Source organism: Sander lucioperca, chromosome 9 (assembly GCF_008315115.2).
Source record: "Sander lucioperca isolate FBNREF2018 chromosome 9, SLUC_FBN_1.2, whole genome shotgun sequence".
Classification (NCBI taxonomy): domain Eukaryota; kingdom Metazoa; phylum Chordata; class Actinopteri; order Perciformes; family Percidae; genus Sander; species Sander lucioperca.
Window position 1 is genome coordinate 22,137,424 of NC_050181.1, and position 22,691 is coordinate 22,160,114.

The window sequence follows — 22,691 nt, forward strand, 5'->3', positions numbered from 1 at the left end:
TGTTTGAGCGAGAGAGAGTAAGCTGCTTAGCTCCACTTAACGGAGCGCAGATGCCTGGAGGGTACAGAGATATCACTTAGGCTAGTGCTCACACACACGCACAGAAACACAAGCGCACTCACATTCTTACGCACCCATTGAGTGCTCCGCTAACAGGGATCTTTATATTCTTACATTCCTTCCCCCTCTATATTTGGTCACTTTTTTATTTGTGTATTTGTCCCTCTTGGTTCCTTCTTCTCCCTCTCCACTCCGTCGCTGCCTCTCTTGTGGAGGGCCCTCCACTGGAACACTTAATCCAGCTTTACGAGTGTGAATACGGGCCGCTCCCCTGGGATTTCTTATTGTGTGATGTTAAAATGGAGATGACTGCAGCGCTCTGTGATAATTGTGGAGCTAACTACTGCCCTGTTTGCGCATATTAATGTACTTGCACAGGAAAAAATATAATTAATTGAACAAAAATATAATTCATTAGACAACATAATTAATGCCAGTTTGTTTGAGCTGGGCAGAAATTAGCTCAGCATCAGAAATGACGCACAGGGCAAAATATCCAATTAATCTGATTTTCTACAGAAGATGCCATGTATTCACAGGGTTCACACTAGTCATAGAAGTCAGACTATACAAGAAATGTACAAATGGGCTACTTCACAGGAGTAAAGCAGAAGGCACTTAGCATATTGTTGTTGATGGATTTCAGGCCATCTGTAATTGAAACTATGTTTTTTCTTTTAGTAAATAAAAAAATCATTCCAGAAGGGAAGAACATCTAGGCTATAAAAGTACACAAACTAAACATTTTCATTGCCTTTATCTCCAGAACACACTGGTGATTGACACACCGAGGGTGAGGAAGCAAACTCGTCACTTCAGCAGCGTCAAAGAGGACGAGATGCTGGAGTTCTCTGAGCTGGAGAGCGAGGACGACGAACCGAGCAAACCCTCATCCAAACCACGACGGCCCCAAGACAAAACTCAGGGCTACCCCCGATCTGAGTGCTTCAGAGTGGAGAAGAACCTGCTGGTCTACGGGTCAGTCACATATTCATGTTTCCTATTTCAAATCCAGACTAAGAACAATGTTGACCACTGGCTTATTTACAAAAATGACTTTAAGACATGGAATCAGTTGTATCGAAAGTGTTTCTTTTAGATTTAGACTTCTATTTATTTCAGAGGGGCCCCAGACCATATAGTCTCCACAGAGCTCTTGACCTAGCAGTCTCCCGTTTGGTTGGTTTTTGGACAGGTGAAGCCTGTCTCCATCAAGATATAACGTGTTGATTAGTGAGCTTTGGTGGTGCTTTTTTTCGGTGGATTTTATCATCTTCAAACAGAGCCCGGCTAGAGTAGCGTCATATTTAGAATGTGTGTGGTACCAATCATTATCATAAGCGTGTTTTCCAAAATGAACTATTCCTTTAAATATGCACAGATGACTCGTATATTCTTACAACATGTATAGGTACTTCCCCAAGGAGCAGGTATGAATGGTACAAGTACGACATTAAAGGGCTGTGGGGGAACAAACCCTCACTGAAGTAGAGAGTTCAATAGAAAAGGAGAAGATAACCTAGTTAGGTTGTGGAGGCTGGTGGGTTGAGTTCATCACTCAGCTAATGTTAATGGATGCAGACCTGCACATGGAGTGACTTAGTAGACATATCATTGCACTCAAGGCCATCTACACACAGCAACTAATCAGAGGTGCCTGTAAACACAAACACTCCTATATACACCAAGCATGCTTATTCTATTTCACACAAAGTGACTTTGGACAGCATGGCGCTCACATACACACACTTGACCATTGTTAAGCCTGTCACACACACACACACACACCTTTTTTTAAGAGTTCACTGAAATTCACTTTTTAGGCACCTGTTTTTTCCTATTCCTTCAAAAGCCTTTAAAACACATTAAATGTATCTTCAGGAAATGCCTTTATATGCGGCATATAATTGCATTTGAGATGTAAAGAACATTATTTAATTTGAGTGTCTATAACATGTACATTGACAAAAGATCTTAACTTAGACTAGTGCTAGTACACCATAACAGCCTTCAAAGTCACAGATACAAGTACATCATACTGCACACACAGAGGCAAATTGACACACTTAACCACAGACATGGATTATCGGGTGAGCCCGTCAATTTTCATGGTTGATTTGGTGTGTGCGTGTGCAAGAAAGAACAGTGGTGCTAGTGAGATGTCAGCGTTGTTATTGTTACAGTCTAGTCTTGTGGCCCGAGGCTGTAGGACATAAAAACACACTGTCTGACTGGGCCTGTCCTCTCCGCTCAGTGCTTTGTTGTCTTTTCCCATCATCCATCTCTCTCTCACTCGCCCTCATCCACCATTTTACCCCGTCTAAAAATCATTCAGAGTAAGACTGGTTCACATGGTTCAGTGAAGATTTGGAAGCAGCAGTGGAATTTTTTTAGTTGAGAACAAGACAGCCTTCAGGATCACTTGCTCTCTGAAGGTGGGGAGATTTGGGTTGTGATCCATGAACGCACACACAGAGGGAGGCCTGGGTGGCACTGGTCAGGGCGACAGTAACCGTTAAGTCAATTGGAAAGACTGGTAAAATGCATAAGCAAAAAAATAAATAGGATAAGAAACGAAAGTAAAAGGGTCACAAAAATAATAAATCTGTCTCCACATTGTATGATGCAATATTAAAGTTGTTTCTGTACTTTAAAGTTGGGTTCAACAGCCATTGTATATAAGATGCAGAGCAATCAAAAACATGTTTTCAACAACTTTGTTGTTTGTTTCATTAAATTTCTTTGTCAATAGCGGAGGTGCTTATCTGCTAATAAGATGTGATAAATGTACCACTAAACAAAATGACCATTTAGAAATGACAATTTAAGACTATTATAGTGTTGTGTTTTCATTGCAAATGTCTCTTATATCTATTGATATAGTGTATGGTACAGTGCTAACAGTCCCAAAGTCAGTGATCTACTATAACATAAATGCTTTGGTGTTTATGTACTGTTGGTTTAAAAATATGTTGTTTTTTTGGAGAGGAAATTCTATGTATTTTCTAAATTTGCTTCCTTTTTTTCTAGAATGACAATGATGTGTACTGGCAAACAAATGTGTATTACATATTTTATTTAATAGGCTGGCTATATCCATTTTTTCTTTACGTCTGTCTTTAGTTGGGGTAGGTGGAGTGACATCCTGACTCATGGTCGCTTTAAGCGCCCCCTGAAGGAGGCAGATGTGGAAAAAATCTGCAGAGCCCTCCTGGCCTACTGCCTGCTGCATTACCGTGGAGACGAGAATATCAAGAGCTTCATCTGGGACCTGATCACCCCAAGTGAGGACGGGACTACCAAGACACTGACCAACCACTCTGGTAACACTAACGCGCACACACACACACACACACACACCCTCACACATCTAATGCACAATTTAGGAGAATCTGAAACCACTAATAATGTTACTCATTATCTCAGTTTTAAAGTGATATCTTGCCTAAAATGTTTCCCTTGTAGGGCTGATGGGTGAGAAAGTAGGTAGTAGAGTTGGATGGTAATTGGAGTAATACCAGGGTATTTAGGCAGTGAGTTGGTCACTTAAAGGAAAACTGTACTGCGATACAGAATCCTCATACGAGAGTCCTGTTGTTTAAGCACATTAGAGCGCCTACCTTGTGCTCTTTCATTAGTCAGACCCCTCTGTTATTTATCTCCTATAATTTGCAATTCTTGATACTTTTGACTTTTTGTTACCCGAGTTTTGGTGTAACTCAACGATACTTATATTATATTATACTATACTTTATTTGATATCTTACACAAGCTGCACAAGAACCTTGTCCAAATAAGATATTTGCAGGAAACAAGATTCAAATCAGACCAGACATTTAATGCCATATTATGGTAGCAACACATTTTGGGCACTGTTCGATACTGAGGCCTCATCCCAGCCAGTGCTACCTCATTTAGATAACTGAACCCAGCAATGTTTTGGATTTTTTTTTATTCTGCTGGCCATGTTTTGGAACATGTTCTGGAAATGTTTGAATAAGGTTTACAGGTTGTCATTTGCGGAAGCCCATGAACATTGTCTTAGCACCCTCTCTTTCTGTCCCTCTCTCTCCAGGTCTCTCTACTCCAGTCCCTCGGGGCAGGAAGGGCAAGAAGGGGAAGCCCACAGCCCCGCCTCCACAGACTCCACGAGCTGATTGGCTGGCCAGCTGCAATCCCGACCACTTATTGCAAGAGGATAGCTACAAGAGACACCTGAAACATCACTGTAACAAGTAGGGCTTTCTCATTTTCACACACGTACAGAGACTCAGCTGAAACACCATGGTAGCTAGTGTCCAACATATAGCTTTTGATTTTGTAGGGGCCATTAACAGTTTATGAAAGGAGCATTGGTGAAAGAGTTCACATAGTGGAAATGTTCATAAATTCCAAACTAGTGTTGATGGAGCTGTTGCTTTAAAACCAGGTGTAATAGTTGAGTTTTGCTCAACAACCATACACGCAGCACAACTTAAACGGACGCAGCCTCCCTGTCTTCCTCCCCACACACACACACACACACACACACACACACATGCTTGTTTGCTCTATGGTCAGTTCTCTCTCCTGTTGTCAGGGAGATATGCTTCAATTTCAAGATTTTTTTTCTTCTTGAGGCCTGGGGGGGGGGTGTGTGTGTGTGTGTGTGTGTGTGTGTGTGTGTGTGTGTCTGTCTGGCTGTGTGCCAGGCCAGGTGCTAGGCAGGCAGACCTGTTGGAAGTGGGTGAAAGACGTACACACACACATACACACACTTGGGGGTGATTATGTGGTGCCATCTGCTAGGCTGGAGCACAGCGTTGTGTGGCTAATCAGGCCTGGCACATTGATGGATGAGCTCCCACAGCCTGCCAACAAACACACACACACACACACACACACACACACACACACACACACTGCAACTTGTGATGCCATTGATGCACAAACACACACACACACTGCAGAATGAGTTGCAAGTGACTTTCTACCCTTCCCCCGTCTTCACTGCCTCTCCAAACTTTCTGTTCCCTCCCTTCCAGTGCCGCTCTCTGTTCTTTCCATTCTTTTCCTCTCTGCTCCTCCCTCTCATCTCCTCCCCCCAAACCCCCGCTTCTCCTCCTCTGTCTTCTGTTCCAAACGCTGTTATTGGCATTAAATCCTGGTGACAAATCTGGTGACAAATGTTTACAGTGAAACAGATCTCCCAGATAGCAGCATTTCCAATGTCAGAAGATCAAATCTGACTCACATTCTTGAGCAATGACTGAGTGTAATTCATTTTACTTGGGGAGATTAGGGTTGGGTACTGTTCACATTTTTACCGGTACCTGAAATTCGGTTCCGGTACCTTTTTTCGGTACTTTCCCTCTGTAATAACAAAAAATTAATTTTGGTTGTAAAAATAATTCCAAACCTATTTATCTTATTTACTTAGAAGATTTTACACCACACAAAATAGAAACCCTCCCTCTCCCCTCCTAAACCTGTTTCTACAACATATTAAATCATTATTATTTCTCACACTGCACTCTAACCTTAATTCTTGTATTTGTATCTCATTCTATTTTACCCAGTTTTTATTTTCCATGTCTTTAACTGCTCTTTCTTCTATGTTTTTATGTAAAGCACTTTGAATTGCCTTGTTGCGGAAATGTGCTATAGAAAGAAAGTTACCTTGCCTTACAACCTCCAGCCTGTAGGTCAGTCAACAGGGCATAGAGAACACTGGTGTGCCTGTCTGTCTCTGAAGTGTAACTGCACCGCGACCGCTTTCGGCCCGCCATTAATATTATATTGCAGCGAACGCTGTCTGCGTGGAGTTTTGAAAAGTATAACGACACTCCGTCTGCACCACAGCTCTGCGTGTGTGTCAGAGCTCCGCTCTCTGTCAACATGCAGAGAGGACCGATAAGCTCGCCCTTACGCGCTCTCAGGTACCGAAATTTGGCACCGTTTGATTTAACGTGAATCAGTCGTCTGTAGTACCAACGTAATTCGGTCGGTACCCAAAAAAAGTACAGATTTCGTTACCCAACCCTTTGGAAGAGTAACTCTGACTAGGAACATCTGTAATTTGTATCCAGACCATGTATTTGACAGCAATTGTAGAAAATGCTGAAATGCAGTAATGAATTATAGTTTCTGCAACCAGTATTCCAACAGAAGAAAACGTCAGACATTTTCTGAAGAGAGTTTTAGATAAAAAAAAAATCCAAGATCCTGTTCTTAGTGCTTCAGTAAACTGCACCTTTCCATTTAACAGCTTATCCTTTGCTAGAATCAGTCCAGTGGTAATACAATATCTATCAGACGCATTATTGGAGAATTTTACAAATACATTGGACAATATAACCTGCTGTATTGTTTTGACAAATGAATTGCATTAGATGGTTCTCAAAATTCATTCAATTCAGGACATTTTTATTTGATTACTTAAGAAAATGTATGAGGTTTAATTCCGTGCACTCTTAATTAAAAAATTGTTGTTCGCAGCCCGGCTAATCTTTTGTCTGCGTTGAACTAAACCAGACAACTCTACTAAAAGGACAATTTTACCAACTTGTCTTTGTTCTGCAGGGTGTTGCTGAGGGTGAGGATGCTGTATTATCTGCGACAGGAAGTCATTGGCGACCAGGCTGAACGTACTCTGGAAGGAGCTGACTCCAGGTTAGTAAACACTTCTTTCAGTGTCTTCTCTTTAACCAATTCTTCCCATGCATATAGAGGGCAGATTACAACATAGAAGGCAACTTTATTTTTCCTTTTCTCTCTTCACATTCCTTAGTTGTCTTTGGTAAGTGAGCCTTTTGCTGCTCAAGCTAACTATTCAGTTCCTATTCTGTTTACAACACGCTAATCATAGTCCCACTTTCTCTCACAGACATCTGTAGATCTTAAAACAAGACCTTACATTTTTGTTTGTAATCTGTTGTAATAACATCACTGATCTAAAAATAGGATGTCTGTCTGCATGGATAGAAAACAAAACTAGTGTGCCGTTTCTGTGTTTTCAACCCAGGATGGCTGCCTCTGGCTTTGCAAGTCTTTCCAACATTCTGAGAATTTGTAACTTGTCCAGACCTCCTTAAGGGCCCATAAGTTTGGCAACCTGATATTAATTCTGAACCCCAAATGAACACATCATCCAGCACACAATCCAGAGGATTTTTCCTTGAATACAACATACATACTAGGTGTATACAGTCAAAGTTAAGGCTTTCATCTATTGATGCATAATGAAAGTGAGTTGAGAGATGGATATTTATATGAATGTGTGATGAATTATTACTAAAGTGTATTTCCGTCTGTTCTAGTGGCCTCTTTGGCAGGGTTCTTTTCATTCTGACAGAAACAACAGTTTTTTTATCTGGGGAAAATTAGCTTTCTATCGCAGTTTTGACCCATTTAGAGGGTTTTTTCACATTGACGAGCTATTGCTTATTATCATTTGGCACGAGGCCTTACAGTGCAAGGTTGTGGATGTGAAGGTTTGCTATACTGTTTTCTTCATCTCACCCTGACAACTCCTACACTGCTTCCCCTGTCTTTTTCTGTCACACCACACGTTTCTTGCCATCTGTCCATCTCTCCCTTCTCTCTGCAGTCCACTTTAGTCTCATCATCTCCCATCCCCCTCTCATCACCCTTTCACCCAGATGTGATGCATTTATAATGTGGAGCACGTGCACTTCATGTTGATCTCTCCCACTACCTCCCCTCTCTCTCCCATCCTCCCCCTCTCTCCCATCCTTCCCCCTCCCTCTCAATTGTGTGTGTGTGTGTGTGTGTGTGTGTGTGTGTGTGTGTGTGTGTGTGTGTGCGCACGCATGCATGCCAGACTTGAGCATACGGGGTGCCATCGTGCCAACATATGCCAGGGGGATTTAGAATGCCAGTCTTGGCGCGTATGTGTGTGTGTTGCCAAGGCCGGGCATGCTGCTGTTTACAGAGATAAGGGACTGTTTCCCTGGTTTCTCCTCTCCTCCTGTCACCCTCTGTCTTTCTGCTTCCATTGTGTATTGTACCCTTTCTCTCCATAACTAGCTGGAAACACCATTTTCTACCTTTTTCTTACCATAATGGAGGATTATTTTTTTTTCCTTATTCTTTTTGTGCCACAACATAGAATCTAGCATTCGAAAATCTTGCTCATTATAACTATTCTCAGTTTGTCATTTACATGCATGAAGAATTCTGATCTTGACCAAAGAACTTTCAAATGACTTTTTGTAATTTGAAAAGATGGGTCAAAGCAACACCTTATAACCTTATAGTCTTGAGTTTAGGTACTATGTCGGTGGCATCGATGTATTGCTCTTAAGTTACTGTCAATCAGAAGTCGGGATATTCGTTGCTACAGATGTACAATAAAGCCAGAGGCTGACTGCGGTCGGGTCAAGCCTTCAGTGAGCAACACGCACTGACATTAGGCGCTCTGTTTTTCTGTACCGGTCGGCTTTCTTCTTTTTCTCCAGCATTTAGCGGCAGACTAGAACACTTTTAGGCGTATTCTGCTCCTGTCAGGTCCGGAAGAATTGCATCCCTCGATACTGTAGGTAACTAGTACCGTCACATTTTGCAAATTTTGGTACCGAAGTACCGGTTCTCGTGACATCCCTAAACACAACACATTCATACTTTTTCCATCTCCATCAACTGTATTACTGATAAATGCTTTGGACATAAATGGATGATTCACAGAAATAGCAATGTCCTGTTTTTAGTTTAAATGAAAAGTCACAAGGTGAAGTAGTACTTCACATATGGCACTGTGTGCCATAGAAAAAAATTATCAAAAAATAACATTGGCTTGTAGAGAAGGGAACTGCGATTTGCTCATTCTCACAAAGTCAGGGTTAAGTCACTAACCAGCTGTACGGGTAGGTATCGATAGGATCGTTTCTTCATCTTATCAATACTCTCATTGGTTCTTTTTTATTACTAAAGAATTGTTTTGTTTTTTTAAATTATAAAAAAAAAAAAAAGAAATTTCAGAACACGATTAGAATTTTTCGTTTCTAGAGTACAACAGTAAAGTTTAGATTATTCCTTTTTCCTGTACTTTTTGTAACTTATTGCTCTGGGAAGGGGAAATATTTAAGTTTATTCATAACATGGAGACACTTTTGGGATATTGCCCAACTGAAGCTAATTGAACATTCACAAACAGTTTAGTTTGATTATCAGTGATTTTATGTTTATTTCTGCCACAGTGAGCTGGACATCTGGATTCCCCAGCCGTTCCATGCTGAAGTCCCAGCTGACTGGTGGGACAGCGAGGCAGACAAATCCCTGCTCATCGGTGTCTTCAAACACGGTAAGCACACGCCAGCAAGCTCATACACCTACTGTACATATAGATCCACATCTTGCAACATGGCAGGCACGTATGCGGTGAATACAAAATGAACATCACACACCCACAGATAACGTCTGACACACTCAGACACACTCCAGTGGCTTCCAACCCCAGTAAACATCACGCAAGCATTCACATACACATCATATTCAAACTGGGTGAGGGCACACAAACAAACACATCCCACCCACTACTGCTGCCACCGGTTGATTGGTGTTGCTTTGGTGATAGCGGTACACAGCTGGCAGGCTCAGTGTGCTATCGCGAGTGTGATTGATGGCTGGTTTCACCATGAGCTGTGTGTGCGTGTTTCTGCTTTGCAGTTTGTTACAGGTGTTAAACAAATGATTACAAAGCTTATTTCAGGGTTAAAATAACACACGTCTTTTCTTACTGTTAACCTGGTTATTTGGATCATCATTTGGAAAGTTGCCCTAATTTCCAAATTACCCACCTTTGGGTGGTAACTGAATGTAACTCCCAGTGGCAGACCGCTGAGGCCGAGTATAGTGTCTGTGCGCAGTGGATGAAGACCCTCATTCATATTAATTTGGCATAATTGTCATAATTTTTCCATCATTGCCACCCTCTATGATTCAATTAGGACACACACATACACACACAGGAATACAAAAGGGCTCACCCATAGTTAATCATTATCCTCATTCACTAGGGAGGCCCTTGGGTGGGGGACGGGGGGACTCTAATGCACACATCCACACACAGTCTGCTTTGTATGCAGACACACGCACACAGGCACGCAAAGCAATGTGACACACACACACACACACACACACAGAAGAGTGATGGCCTGTAAAGGCCCTTATGATTAACGTTTGGCTGTGGGCACAGAGCTGCGTGTGTGACAGAGATGGTTAGGAACAATGCGTCATATCTTACCTAATTGAAATGTGATGGAGAGAGAGCGAAGGGAGGGATGACTGAAAGCTTAAAGGAGAGGCGGTGCGGTCCTGTTATGGTGGCCTTCCTTGCTCCTCTTCTTCCTCCTGTTCGTTCCACGCTCATTTTTTCCTTCTCCTTTTTTCCCTTTTTCTCAACTGCTCCTCTATATTTCCCCTCATCCCCCCCCTCTCCCCTCCACTATGTGTCTCAGTAGGATCTGCACATTCTAATCTGTTCTGCTTGAATGCCCATAACGGACAAACACACACACACTTTCTCACACCCACTAGCTCACTTTCACAGACGCCATGACATGCGCACTTTTTCCTCTTCTTTTTCTCTCCCTCTATCTTTCTATCTCTTTCTCTTTCTCTCTGACACAAATGAGCACCTGCAGGCTCACTTGGATAAACACACACACACACACACCCACACACCCACACACACTAGAGGCGGGTGTACATGCACAGACACACACGGGCTGTCTGTCTTGTCAGCAGCTGGCTCCTGGGGTCTGCCCTTCTGCTGCTGTTTTTGTCTACTTCATTTAATATGGGATGCTGTGTGTGCATGTGTTTAAAAAAGAGTGTGTTGGGACTATGTGGCATCTGTCTGTCTAAAAGTGAGCACAAATTATTTTCGCGTGTGTGTAAACTACATTGACTTCTCACTGATTAGGTTACTAGATCCACTTTATAGCCTCTGCTTCTCCAGACATGGATTCCAAGCTTCTGTATTTCTAATCTTTTCCTCTTCAGGCTATGAGAAGTACAACTCAATGCGAGCTGACCCCGCCCTGTGTTTCTTGGAGAGGGTCGGCATGCCGGACGCCAAGGCTATCGCTGCTGAGCAGAGGGGCTCTGACATGATGGCAGATGGCGTCGAGGGGTAAGAGAGCAGGCTCCACTCACCAAAAAAGCAGCTTCTCTGCTACCACTTCCCTCAAGTATTATTTCCCATCTCTGTCTGTGATTTGTCACATTTTAATACCTTTTTCATCTTCTCAACAACTTTAAATAGTGCTCAGAATGTTTAAAATCTGAAAAATTTATGATTTTGATTTAAACCATGTAGTCCAGTATCTCCATAGATGTGACTGGAAGCAGGTGTAGGCCCACATGTTTTTGTATCTGATGTATTACTCTGACATATGCTTATTGTAAGTGATTGCATTCCTCCAAAAACTTTGATGGTGATTGAATATACTTTTATGTGTTGTTTTTTTTGCCTTTTCGCCTCCTTTTAATATTCCCTTTCCGCTTTGTGTTATTTCTTCAAATATTAAAAGTGAAAATGATGTGAAACTCAACAGTCTATGCTTCCATGAAATTAAAATCTTGAACTTCTTGCCTGTCTTCCCAACCTCTACAGTGAGGATGAGGATCCAGAGTACAAGCCACTGCGGATGCCTTTTAAAGATGACATGGACGACTTCACCAACTCACCACTGGATGACACTGTGGAAGGTGAAACCGAAGGTAAACTTTGAATTCACCCAAAGCCAGAGAGAGTCAATTAATAGAGCAAAAGAAACCAGTAAATTAAGATGCCATTACTGACTGACTGTTCTTGTAGGTGTTAGTTTAGTAGTTAGAAACCGCTGTTAGTTACTAGGGGTGAGGGTGAAAAGTCGGTTCTTGGATGCATTGCGGATTCCCTCTTGAAAAATGATTGCTCGATGCAGAAAAGTCAATAAGCGAAAATGTGTCATTCTTACAGTAAGAATTATGGCCAGTGAGCCACCATTGAATGAATGTTTAAATTTTTGTAAATGTGAGTAGATAAATATAAATGTTGTGTGTCTCTAAACTAAAAGATAATGAAAGTAAATTCATCTGTTTATTTTAATTATGTCTTATTAAACATACGCTATGTTTTAAAAGTAGTGAGTGAATGAATTAATTCATTAATTAATTTAATTAATGGTCACACAGTGAGAAAAAATAAATCATGTATAGAAATAAAGAATGTTGATGCATCGATAATTGTTTCATCATCGCATTGTAGCCCTCGGAATCGAATCATGAGCTGCCTAGAGATTCCCACCCCTATTGGTTACTGCCACAGGCTTTTCAGTCATAACCCTAATAAAACTACTACAGGCTCTGTGCCACGTGAGCACAGGGACATGTTTGAGAACAAGTGATTAAAAGATGAACAGGCTCTTTACAGCATCTTTCTCCTCTTTGTTCCTCCCTGTCCTCTCACATAGCTAAATTAGGTGAAAACGGTCAAAGTGTTTTGGGCGGAGCTTCGGGCTCCAGCGAGCGACTCTATTGGCCAGCAGCCTCAGCTCTGACTGCCCGTCTGCGTCGCCTCATCACAGCCTACCAGCGCTCCAACCGCAGGGAGCAGCTCCGCCAGGAGGCCCTCAACCGGCCTGATGGTCGCAGACGACGACGCAGGGAGTTCCTGCCTGCCATCGGCATGGTTACCGATACACCAGGAGCAGGAGCAACTTACATCCAAGATGGAGCGGGGGTGTTCTTGACAGAAGGAAGCCCGTATCTGGCTAAAGGAAGTGCTTACTTTGCCAAAGGTGGGCAGTTCATGTCAGAGGCATCACCAGCGATGACCGCCAGCTCCCTGATGACTGATGGAGCCATGTACTACAAGGAGAGAAGACAAAGGTATTGTTGCATATGATGTCTCATAATTACTTATAATTATCCTACGTATATATGTATACACAAGATTGTTATTAAATAATTGCCCTACAGCATTGCACCCTGCAAATCAGTACTCAAGTATGTCAAAGAGTTAAATCAAATCACTACGTTACTTTTTGTAGTAGTGAACCTTTGCTCACACATTTTGTCTTCTCTGTCAGATGGACTCGTCGAGAGGAGGCTGATTTCTACCGTGTAGTGTCCACCTTCGGAGTCGTCTTTGATACCCAGCATCAGAAATTTGATTGGGCACAGTTCAGGGCCTTTGCTCGACTGGACAAGAAAACGGATGAGAGCTTGGAGAAATATTACTATTCATTCATTGCCATGTGTAAACGGGTCTGCAGAATGCAGGTCAAGACTGATACAGGTAAGAGGAAAATGAATTGCTTACTGTTACTGCAAGGCACAAAGGGGTATTTTGATTATGTATTGTGCAGTTGCTCCGTCACTAAAATAACAACAAATGAAGTTTGTTTGCATGTTCTTGAGGTGCGATATATTTCGTTGATTTTCTTATTGAGGACTGTCTCTGTCTTTTACCTCGTTAGAACTCCCAGACCCAACGCTGATCATCGACCCTATCACAGAGGAGCGTGCCTCTCGCACCCTGTACCGCATCGAGCTGCTACGTCGCATCCGTGAGCAGGTTCTCCCCCACCCGCTGCTCTCTGAGCGCCTCAAGCTTTGCCAGCCCTCCCAAGACCTCCCGGAGTGGTGGGAGTGTGGCCGCCACGACCGGGACCTCATCTTGGGGGCCTCGAAGCACGGCGTAAGCCGGACAGATTATCACATCTTAAACGACCCTACTTTGGCCTTTCTGGACGCCCACCAGCGATTTACAAGCCAGCGAGGGCCTGGTGTCAGCATGGGAGTCCAGGGAGAGGTCACCAAAGCGGGGATGGGAGCAACAGAAAGCATCTCTGCACCCCTCCTCACCTCCGCAGAGCTGGCGAGCGCTGCGGCTTCTGCCAAAATTGCCATTGATGCAGCTAAAGAGGAGGAGGGAGAAGGGAAGGAGGTGAAGATGGAGGTGAAAATGGATATGGAGGAAGGAGATGCAAAAGACATTCCATGTACCAAGACTGAAACTCCTGATGAACAGAAGGAACATGAGGGAGAGGTCAGAGAAGGGAAAGATGAAATCGCTGCTTCACCGAGGAAGGAGGTGAAGAAAGAAGAAAAAGAAGAGGAGGCCCAGCCAAAAGTAGAAAAAGAGGAGCAGGAAAAGCAGAAAGAAGAGCAGAGTGGAGAAGGAGACAAGACTTCCACGCCAGCAGATGACCAAGACAAAGACTTAACAGAAGAGAAGAGTTTGACTCCTGTTGACTCTCTCAGGGACCAGAGGGAGATGACCACTGAGCTCACAGAACCTCCCGACTCCTCTCCTAAAGCACAACTGGGCCGCAAGACTTCCGAGCAGGAAGACAGAGAGGAGAGGGAGAACCCAGAGTCTCCTAAATCTCCAAAGTCAGCTGACACAGAGAAAAGCCCAGAGGAGGAAGAGGAAGAGAGGATGGATGAAGATGACAAATCAGAGAAATCCTCTCAGGCTGAAGGTAAGGGGGAAAGTTTATTGCTTTGTCATTAGCTTGGAGTTAGTCCGAGTCATTGGTCTCTGTGGGCAGTGTTCACACTTTTGGTTTTGGATTTGGTTTACCAGGGAGATGATGATGTGAAGTTCTTTAATGTAGCTTTTACACAACATAGATGTCTCAAATGTCTTACTTTAACTGTACTCTTGTTTATTATAATCCCTTTTGTTAACCAGTTTATTTTCCCTGGTTGTCGGCCCCCATCATTGCTGACACCACACTCGGTCACAGGCCTATTTCTGGTGTTTCCCCTCATGACTTGGAAGTGTTTTAATAAGTTCCAGGGGCGAGAGAATAAAATGAATTTAGATCCCTTGATAACAATTTGGAAACCCTTTTTAATTAAGAGTGGCAACGTGACTTTCTCTCTCCCCACACAGCGAGTGCTGCGTCAGAGCAGAAGAACTTTGATGAGGAGAGTATCGCATCTCTGAGCACATCTGCTCAAAACGAAACCAGAGATGGGTTCTGCCCCGACGACCTGCCGGAAAACTCTGCGCTGCAGGCCTTACACGACCGCGCTTACGCCTTCTCATTCTGGCCTAAGGTGAGTTACGAACAGAAGCCAGACAAATAAAGGCCAGTCGCTCATAAACCCAAGGAATAAACACCCAGTTGTCATTCGTTCAATTCAGTTGCTTCTACACTGCTGTTTTTCCAATCGTTGTTAAGCTCCTGTCAACACTTCCTGCAAATGTTTCACATTGCCCTCTGAACCTTTTACAGGCTTTATATATGGGACATCTGTGCAGGACATGTTGAGTTTCATTGACAGTAGCAGTGATTTTTGAATGAAAACAATGTTTTTGTTAAAAGAGAAAGTCAAAGCAGCAGAGTGCGAAGTATGACATGACTCAATTGTTGTACTGATGGTATTAGTGCTGGAAATGTATTCATCAACATGGGTGTTTTTTGGTAAAATATAATCAAATAGAAGGCATGTCTCTAATATAAGCCTGTAACTTTCAAATACTGTAGTGGGAACTATTTGAGAATGAACTGCACTTTCTAGAATAGTCCATCATTACCTCTCTCCTTTCTCTCCACCCGTCAGGACCGAGTGATGATCAACAGGATGGATAACATCTGCGAGGCCGTCCTGAAGGGCAAGTGGCCTGTCAACAGACGCCACATCTTTGACTTCCCCAGTAACCTGTTGCCAGGCCATGGCTCCACAGTAACCCCAGCGGCCGTAGCCACAGTGACCGAGAGCCCGTTGCAGAGGCGGAGCCTAGCCGAGCTGACAATGGCCGGCATCCATACACCTTACAGTGGGAGTGAGGATAAAACACTATCACCACAGGTTCATGTGAGTGTTTGCGCACACACACACACACACACACACACACACACACTCAAATTTGAATCATACTTTTAGCACTCTGTTTTTGTAAATAAAGATACTGCTAACATCAGTGCTAAATGTTGCTGAAGTACCAGTAGCAATAATATGACGAGCTCCAAGGTAATATGCTACTGTTAGGCAGACACAGGTGTGACTGTTACCCTGATGTTGCAGGAGGACGCTCTGAGCCTGACGGTGCCTCGACAGAGGAGGAGGAGGAGGAGGAAGATTGAGATTGAGGCAGAGAGGGCTGCCAAGAGACGTAACCTAATGGAGATGGTGGCTCAGCTGAGAGAGAGCCACTCTGCTGCTGAGTCCCAGAGCCAGGCTATAGACCTCACCAAGGTGCTCGCATAAACTCACACTAACACACTCGAACCATGAAGTTCCTTAGTATGATCCTACAAGAAACTGTTATTGTAATTTTTTACATTAAAACAAAGTCAAGTCAATTAACTAAAACTGATGTGATTTGTTGTTCAGGGTATGCACCATCACCACAAGGCCTCTCCCTCATTGGCCGGCTTCCCCAGTGCCCTGGTGACAAGCCCCTCCCTCAAAGCCCAGATGGAGTTGCTCCAGCAAACCCCGCCCTCCGGACACAGAGCCAATGGTTCACTGGAGGCTGACCTGCCCATCATGAGGAGGAGGCGGGGCCGCAGGAAAAATGTGGAAGGCCTGGAGCTGTTGTTCATGGGCAACAAGAGAGCAGGAGCGGTATGTGTGTGTTTTAATAGACAGTACAGTTGTCAGCATTGCACCAACACAAAACAAGATAGTATGGGTATCTACAAAAATGGGGCGACGCCAGCGAGCTAGTTCAGGCAGGCAACTCGAGCTGCACCGCTGTATACACGTTTGACACGCTTCACACTCCGTATCATTTACTAAAAACACCCCATCAATTTGGCAGTCTATTTAAGCTGCTCATCAATGACGCTGGTGCCCTGCTCCCGTATTGCTGACTGCTCTGTAAGCCCCACCTCCACCCCAGCATCCACCTCCAGCCGGGGGGAAGCTACTTTATCATCACTCCCCAATATCTCATGTAAACCCAATCTGTGGGGAGGGATGAGGTCGGAGTCTGGCCACCAAACACAATATTCTGCTGTTATAATAAACATTACAATCGTGAGTTTTCTGACTGAAATGCATCTTTCCTTCTCCATTCTGTGTCCCTCTTGGACATTCAGGATGATGGCGATGGGACAAAGGTTTCAGGTGTGGAGGGGGTTCAGGATGCTGCCCGTGCCCACAGACCCCTCACCGTCCCAGAGCAGAGCCCCAGTGCCAGATCTCTTGCCTCCGGCAGTCTGGAGGAGGAAGAGGCAGCCGTTTCCAACAAAGAGCTAGGAGAGTGGCTGAGGCAGCACCCAACATACACTATGGACATGACTGGATTCACACCAGTACGTCTTCCTCTTTTTAAAAATGATTTATTTTAATAGATTTTTTTGTCCTCTTCACCTTTAGTCCTTTGTTAGTGTGAACCTAATCAGGAATATGTCTTAATGTTTTGTTTCTGCTGTTTATTCCTGCCTTCTTTTTCAGCAGTCTTTTCTCTAAGCCAAAAGTTATTCACACCTACCTCTCTATACCTTTTTTGTCTTCCTATGACAGAAGAGCGAGGATTTACTGCTGTCTCAATTTTCTAAGCCCAAGCAGAAGCGCCATCGCTGTCGAAACCCCAACAAGATAGACATCAACACCCTGACTGGGGACGAGAGAGTGCCTGTAGTGAACAGACGCAATGGACGCAAGGTAAGCTGGAACAAATCAGGAGTCTACATTCAAAACAGTTATAGTACATGTGCTAATAATAATAATAATAATAATCTAAGCCAAGGTTACTGTCTACATCAGTGTTTCTCAAATGGGGTACTTTGCAATTGATGGGGTGTTTTTAGTGCTGCAGGGGGGTATGTGAGATTTTTTTATGCATAATTCCTAAAATAAGTATACTATAAAAACAAATACATTTAGCGATGGACTCTAAATATTTAAAAAGTAGGCTAGCATTTAAGTGTTTTTCAGTTACAAGGTTGTTGTTTAGCCTAAACAGGCGCAGCGTTGTATTGTACATCTTTATATAGTTGTTTTTTTTTTCTACCAAAACTGTTTCGCGCTTTTCAGGGGGTACTACATGAACTTATTTTCCAAGATAAACTCATTTCATCTTTCTGTTCCACAGATGGGCGGGGCCATGGCTCCACCAATGAAGGAGCTTCCCAGATGGTTACTGGAGAACCCAGAGTATTCCATCGCCCCTGATTGGACGGACATCGTGAAACAGTCGGTGAGTAAACGGGACACAACCTATGAACAGTTGCCTCTTTGTAACAACTAGCCTATTGATTTCACTGTGTACTAAATGTTTCTTCAGAAATGGTGGTTATAAATGAAAATTGTTGCATTATTGTTTCCTTTTATAGCCCCTCTGGGCCCAACCTTCTCCAATTGCCAGCTTGCAGTTCCGTTGTGAATTTAATTTGTTTTCTAACCTAAAATCGTCCCCCACACAGGGTTTCCTTCCAGAAGCCATGTTTGACCGCCTTCTGACCGGCCCTGTAGTCAGAGAGGAGGGCGTCCGTCGTCGGGGGCGACGACCTAAATCTGAGATTGCCAAGGCAGCCGCCGCCGCCCAGGCAGCAGCAGCAGCTCAGGCTGCCCAGGCATCGCTGGCCTCTGCTGTTTCATCTGCAGGTACACACTGCTGCTAAAGCAACCGGTTCATCACACACATAATCCATGTGCATGTTAAGTAAACAAGACGCACAATATTTTTAACCTTTGTCTTGCAGTAGCTCTGCCGTCACACATTTTTTTTAAACACATTATGTGTAAGAGATGGGATTTTAGAACTGTTGGTGTTTGTGCTGAAGAGCTTCATTTTAACCCTGCTCTGTGTGTGTGTGTGTGTGTGTGTGTGTGTGTGTGTGTGTGTCTGTCTGCAGGAGGAATCAACCCTCTGCTGTTGAACAGTCTGTTTGGAGGGATGGACCTGTCATCCCTCCAGAGCCTTCAGTCTCTTCAGTTGGCTGCTGGTCTGATGGCCTTCCCTCACACCGCCGACCCCAAGCACGCTGCTGCCAACGCCGCGGCTGCCTCCATGATGCCCCTTATGTTGCCCGGCATTGGAGGCCTGCCCAACATGGCCGGCCTGCCTAACATGTTCAGCCTAGGCGGGCTGTTTGGAGGTAACCTGGCAGCAGCTGCAGCCTCCGCCTCAAACGCCATCGCTGACACTTCACGGAACACCAACGGAACAGTGGAGGGAGGAGAGAATGATGAGGCAGTGATGAAGAAGAGGAAGAGAGATGGAGAGGAAAAAGAAGAGGGAGAAGACTATGAAGAGATGGGAGACGATGAAGAGGAGGAGGCTGCTGATGGTAATGAGGAAGGAGTGAAGAAGAAGAAGAAGGCGAGGAAGGAGGAGAAAGGGGACAAGGGAGTGGCGGAGAAATCAGTTAATGATGTAACTGGAGCTCAGATCCCAGCTGCTGATTCCTCAGCTGAGGCATCCATCAACGGTGACGCTGCGGCCCTGTTAGCTGCAGCCGGCATGTCAGCCAATTCCCTGGCGTTCAACCCCTTCCTTCTCTCCACCATGGCCCCCGGCCTCCTCTACCCCTCCATGTTCCTACCTCCAGGCCTCGGGGGGCTCAGTCTGCCCGGCTTCCCCACCGCCTCCACCCTGGCCGAGCTGCAGAACGCCATGGCTGGAGCGCTGGGGGGCAACGTCGTGACCACAAACCCCCCAAGAGACGAGGAGGACGAGGAGGAGGAGGAGAACGGGGGGCTGAAAGCCACAGGAGAGGAGGAGTTGGAGGGAGGAGGAGAGAGTGACTTGGCTGAGGAAAAGGAGAATGGAGCAGAGGAGGAGACAAGAGGCGATGATTCAGCCCTGGAGGATGGAAGGATGGGTGACGAGGAGGAGGAGGAGGAGGAAGAGGAGGAGACAGCGGCGTCTTCACAGAAGGACAAGAGTGACTGAAATAAAACACAAAACTGACTGGCCTTGGACATTTCCTTACCTCTGACCTCCCCCCTCCCCTCTCCCTCGCCACGTTTACACGCCTCCACCAGAAATATCCAAACTATTATGAATCCTGTTTTTTTTTTCCCTTTACATTGTTGTTGATGATTTCTCTCACTCTGTTATTTTTTGACCAGGTATATTTACTATGCGTCAGAGAGAATGAGGTGTGTGTGTGTGTGTGTGTGTGTGTGTGTGTGTGTGTGTGTGTGTGTGTGTGTGTGTGTGTGTGTGTGTGTGTGTGTGTGTGTGTGTGTGTGTGTTTGTTAAGTTAAATCTCTCTGATCGATAGAGTAGTCAGGGAAAAGCCTCACAGCCACTCGCTCAGAGTTCAGCTCCTCTTTAAAGACTTTCTTCCTATCTGGTTGGCCTGTGTGCACGGTGAATGGTTGCACCCACACGTTTCTCACAATCCTGCAAATAGGACTTTACAAGGTTCCAATAGTGCTATTATTATTATTGCTGCTTTCAGCTCTCAAGTCTTTATTTTTGCTTCCCTCTTTGTCTGGACTGTTTTGTTGTTGTTGGCAGCGTCTCATCAAGGAGAGAAGAAACGCCTGCTGGTGGCGCTTCTTCTAACATCGGTTCTCAAAAAAAAGCATTACAGCTAACCCGGCTGTCTGTCTGACAAAGCTGCTGCAAAATGAATTGTGGGTAATATTACAGTAGATTGAGTTGTTCTGTTTCAGAGCAGATTTTTAGTTCTCACATATCGGACCAGGTAGACTCTGAGGAGGAAAACGAAACCAGACTGGCCTAAAACTCAGTCTCACACACTGACTACCACAACACGCATATTCCAACACATACTTGATCATTAGCTGCACACACATGCACACTCGCACATTCAGATGTCCACCACTACACTAACCCTCTCTGTTATGTGACTGTTTCTGGGAGGACTCGTCCCTGCAGCGGATTTCCTTTCTGAGTGCGTGTGTGCGTGCACGCTGAACCGATACTGTTAAACCCAGTCCCACACTGTTTGAATACCAGTCTAGAGTCTTTCCACTGCCACATCTGAATCCTGTCTCTCTTTTCGAGGCGGCTGGTTTTGGCTCAGGAGTGGCAGGCGGGCTGGGTCTGCCACCAATCAGGCCTTTTGATTGGTCCGCTTCATGCCGCTGAAACCAGCCGTCCCCGTTTGGAGGATTCTGTGAATGGATTTGGAGGTGGTCCACACAGGGATGTGATGTTTCAGGTTTATTGTTTAAAGGAGGCACATGAGATGGTTGATTTTTTTTCCCGGTCGCTGCCACATTAAAATCCATTTTTTTTATTTGTATTTTCTTTCTTCATATCGCGATAGTGTCAGACCAAGTGCTGCTCCCTAGTGACCTTCTCTTTTAAGACTGTTTCTCTAGTCACACACACTGACACCAGGCCTGGACAAAACGGGACTGAGACACATTTTCAACGGAGTTGGAAATTCACAAGTTTCTATATGAAGTTCAACTCTGGTCGCTGAGTAGGTTTTAAATACTTGAAAAGTGCAGGCGGTGCTTGATTTGTTTCCATTTCCGAGGCCAGTTCAAGTTTCAAAGATAAATCGAGCGCTGCAAGTGGTTCAAATATTTGAAAATGCATTCAAACACACTGTGGCCAGGTCATTAACATTCGCTATCACAGCCAGCCCAGCAGATGCAGAGAGAGAACTGGGACGGAGGGGGAGAGATCGGTTTTTGCTGTCTGGAAGACACCTTCCCCTTCAAGTTCCTTGTTGTCCTGTGTAATGCTGAGACAGCAATAACCAAGGCAGCTTTTGAATGTCCCAACATCACTCTCCCAACACACACACACACACACACACACACACACACACACACACACACACACACACACACACTCTCTATATGAATAACCACAAGTGTCGTATGAATAGAAAATCTAAACTAAAACTGTAAATGATGACAAATAAGTACTGCAATCAATTTTGTCTCACTCTGTTCCTGTTGATGCACTGGTGTTAAAGAGTTAAAATAATCAGGTACCTTTATTACTTAGCTACTTTTCTTGAAAATAAATGGACTTTTTGTTACTTTTAGCCAGCAAGCTGAAGAGCATTACCTCAAAATTCTTATCTAGCCTTGAAGTTTACAGACATACCATGTAAATGTTTTTATTTCCTCTTTTTTTGGTGTTTGTCTTTTTGTTTTTTTGTTTTTTTTTGAGACATCATGTATGATGAATTGTAGCTATGATGCTTTTAATAAAAGTGAATCATGATATTCGCCTAGGAAACCAAACTGTCGCTTGCGTCTCATTATTTGTTTCACTCCTCTGTACTTTAGGAAGACTTTCCGATGGTATGTTGTGTAACACTTGTTTCCAGAATAAGATCAGACGGAACCAGCTAAACTAAAACCACAGCTGACTGATGATACTTCCTGCCCTGCTGCTGCTACAAATACAACGCAGCTTTTATTCTGATCTACTGTGTGTAGATATGGTCCAATTGAACTTTCAAAGTTATTGAATATCAGGAAATTCCACCAACTTTAACCTTACTTCTCTCAGTAATACTTCAGATGGTCTTTAGCCTACTAGAGTGAAAACCTGAGTAAATTAATAAACCAAGAAAACGTAACTCAATGTCCACTCAAAAGCAACTATGCAGACTTGGATGTTTGACTAAGAAGTGGTTTAATCTCAGGAAAAGGCTAAGTGGACCTTGAGATAAAGGTACACTGGAGTTTAACAAAGTTGTGTTTACATTCAGTCTTTCTTGCTCAAATGCATT

The 22,691-nt window shown here is 44.0% G+C and overlaps 1 protein-coding gene and 1 long non-coding RNA gene across 4 annotated transcripts in view; one reads left to right on the plus strand and one right to left on the minus strand.

Annotated features, from left to right (window-relative positions):
- Positions 1-22,197, plus strand: part of chd7 (chromodomain helicase DNA binding protein 7) — a 78,742-nt gene extending 56,545 nt beyond the window's left edge. The window contains exons 22-41 of one of the 3 annotated variants that reach the window (XR_004898303.1): positions 827-1,038; positions 3,184-3,383; positions 4,136-4,295; positions 6,622-6,711; positions 9,258-9,361; positions 11,065-11,194; positions 11,678-11,784; positions 12,519-12,936; positions 13,137-13,345; positions 13,527-14,534; positions 14,951-15,117; positions 15,625-15,879; positions 16,090-16,260; positions 16,399-16,632; positions 17,109-17,324; positions 17,536-17,676; positions 18,107-18,211; positions 18,438-18,618; positions 18,870-20,131; positions 20,216-22,197. Coding sequence is in view for 2 of the 3 variants with exons in the window: in XM_036005186.1 (XP_035861079.1) it covers positions 827-1,038; positions 3,184-3,383; positions 4,136-4,295; positions 6,622-6,711; positions 9,258-9,361; positions 11,065-11,194; positions 11,678-11,784; positions 12,519-12,936; positions 13,137-13,345; positions 13,527-14,534; positions 14,951-15,117; positions 15,625-15,879; positions 16,090-16,260; positions 16,399-16,632; positions 17,109-17,324; positions 17,536-17,676; positions 18,107-18,211; positions 18,438-18,618; positions 18,870-19,909 (5,148 nt within the window). In the remaining variant the exon portion in view is untranslated. Of the gene's footprint in view, positions 1-826; positions 1,039-3,183; positions 3,384-4,135; positions 4,296-6,621; positions 6,712-9,257; positions 9,362-11,064; positions 11,195-11,677; positions 11,785-12,518; positions 12,937-13,136; positions 13,346-13,526; positions 14,535-14,950; positions 15,118-15,624; positions 15,880-16,089; positions 16,261-16,398; positions 16,633-17,108; positions 17,325-17,535; positions 17,677-18,106; positions 18,212-18,437; positions 18,619-18,869 lie in introns of all 3 variants that reach the window. The other 2 variants (XM_036005187.1, XM_036005186.1) reach the window with 2 other exon arrangements.
- LOC118495871 lies at positions 6,728-16,909 on the minus strand. Its single transcript, XR_004898315.1, has 3 exons — positions 16,708-16,909; positions 16,026-16,028; positions 6,728-6,738 (listed from the first exon to the last, which is right to left on the minus strand). It is a non-coding gene; the product is annotated as an uncharacterized LOC118495871 (long non-coding RNA).
- Positions 22,198-22,691: the final 494 nt, after the last annotated feature.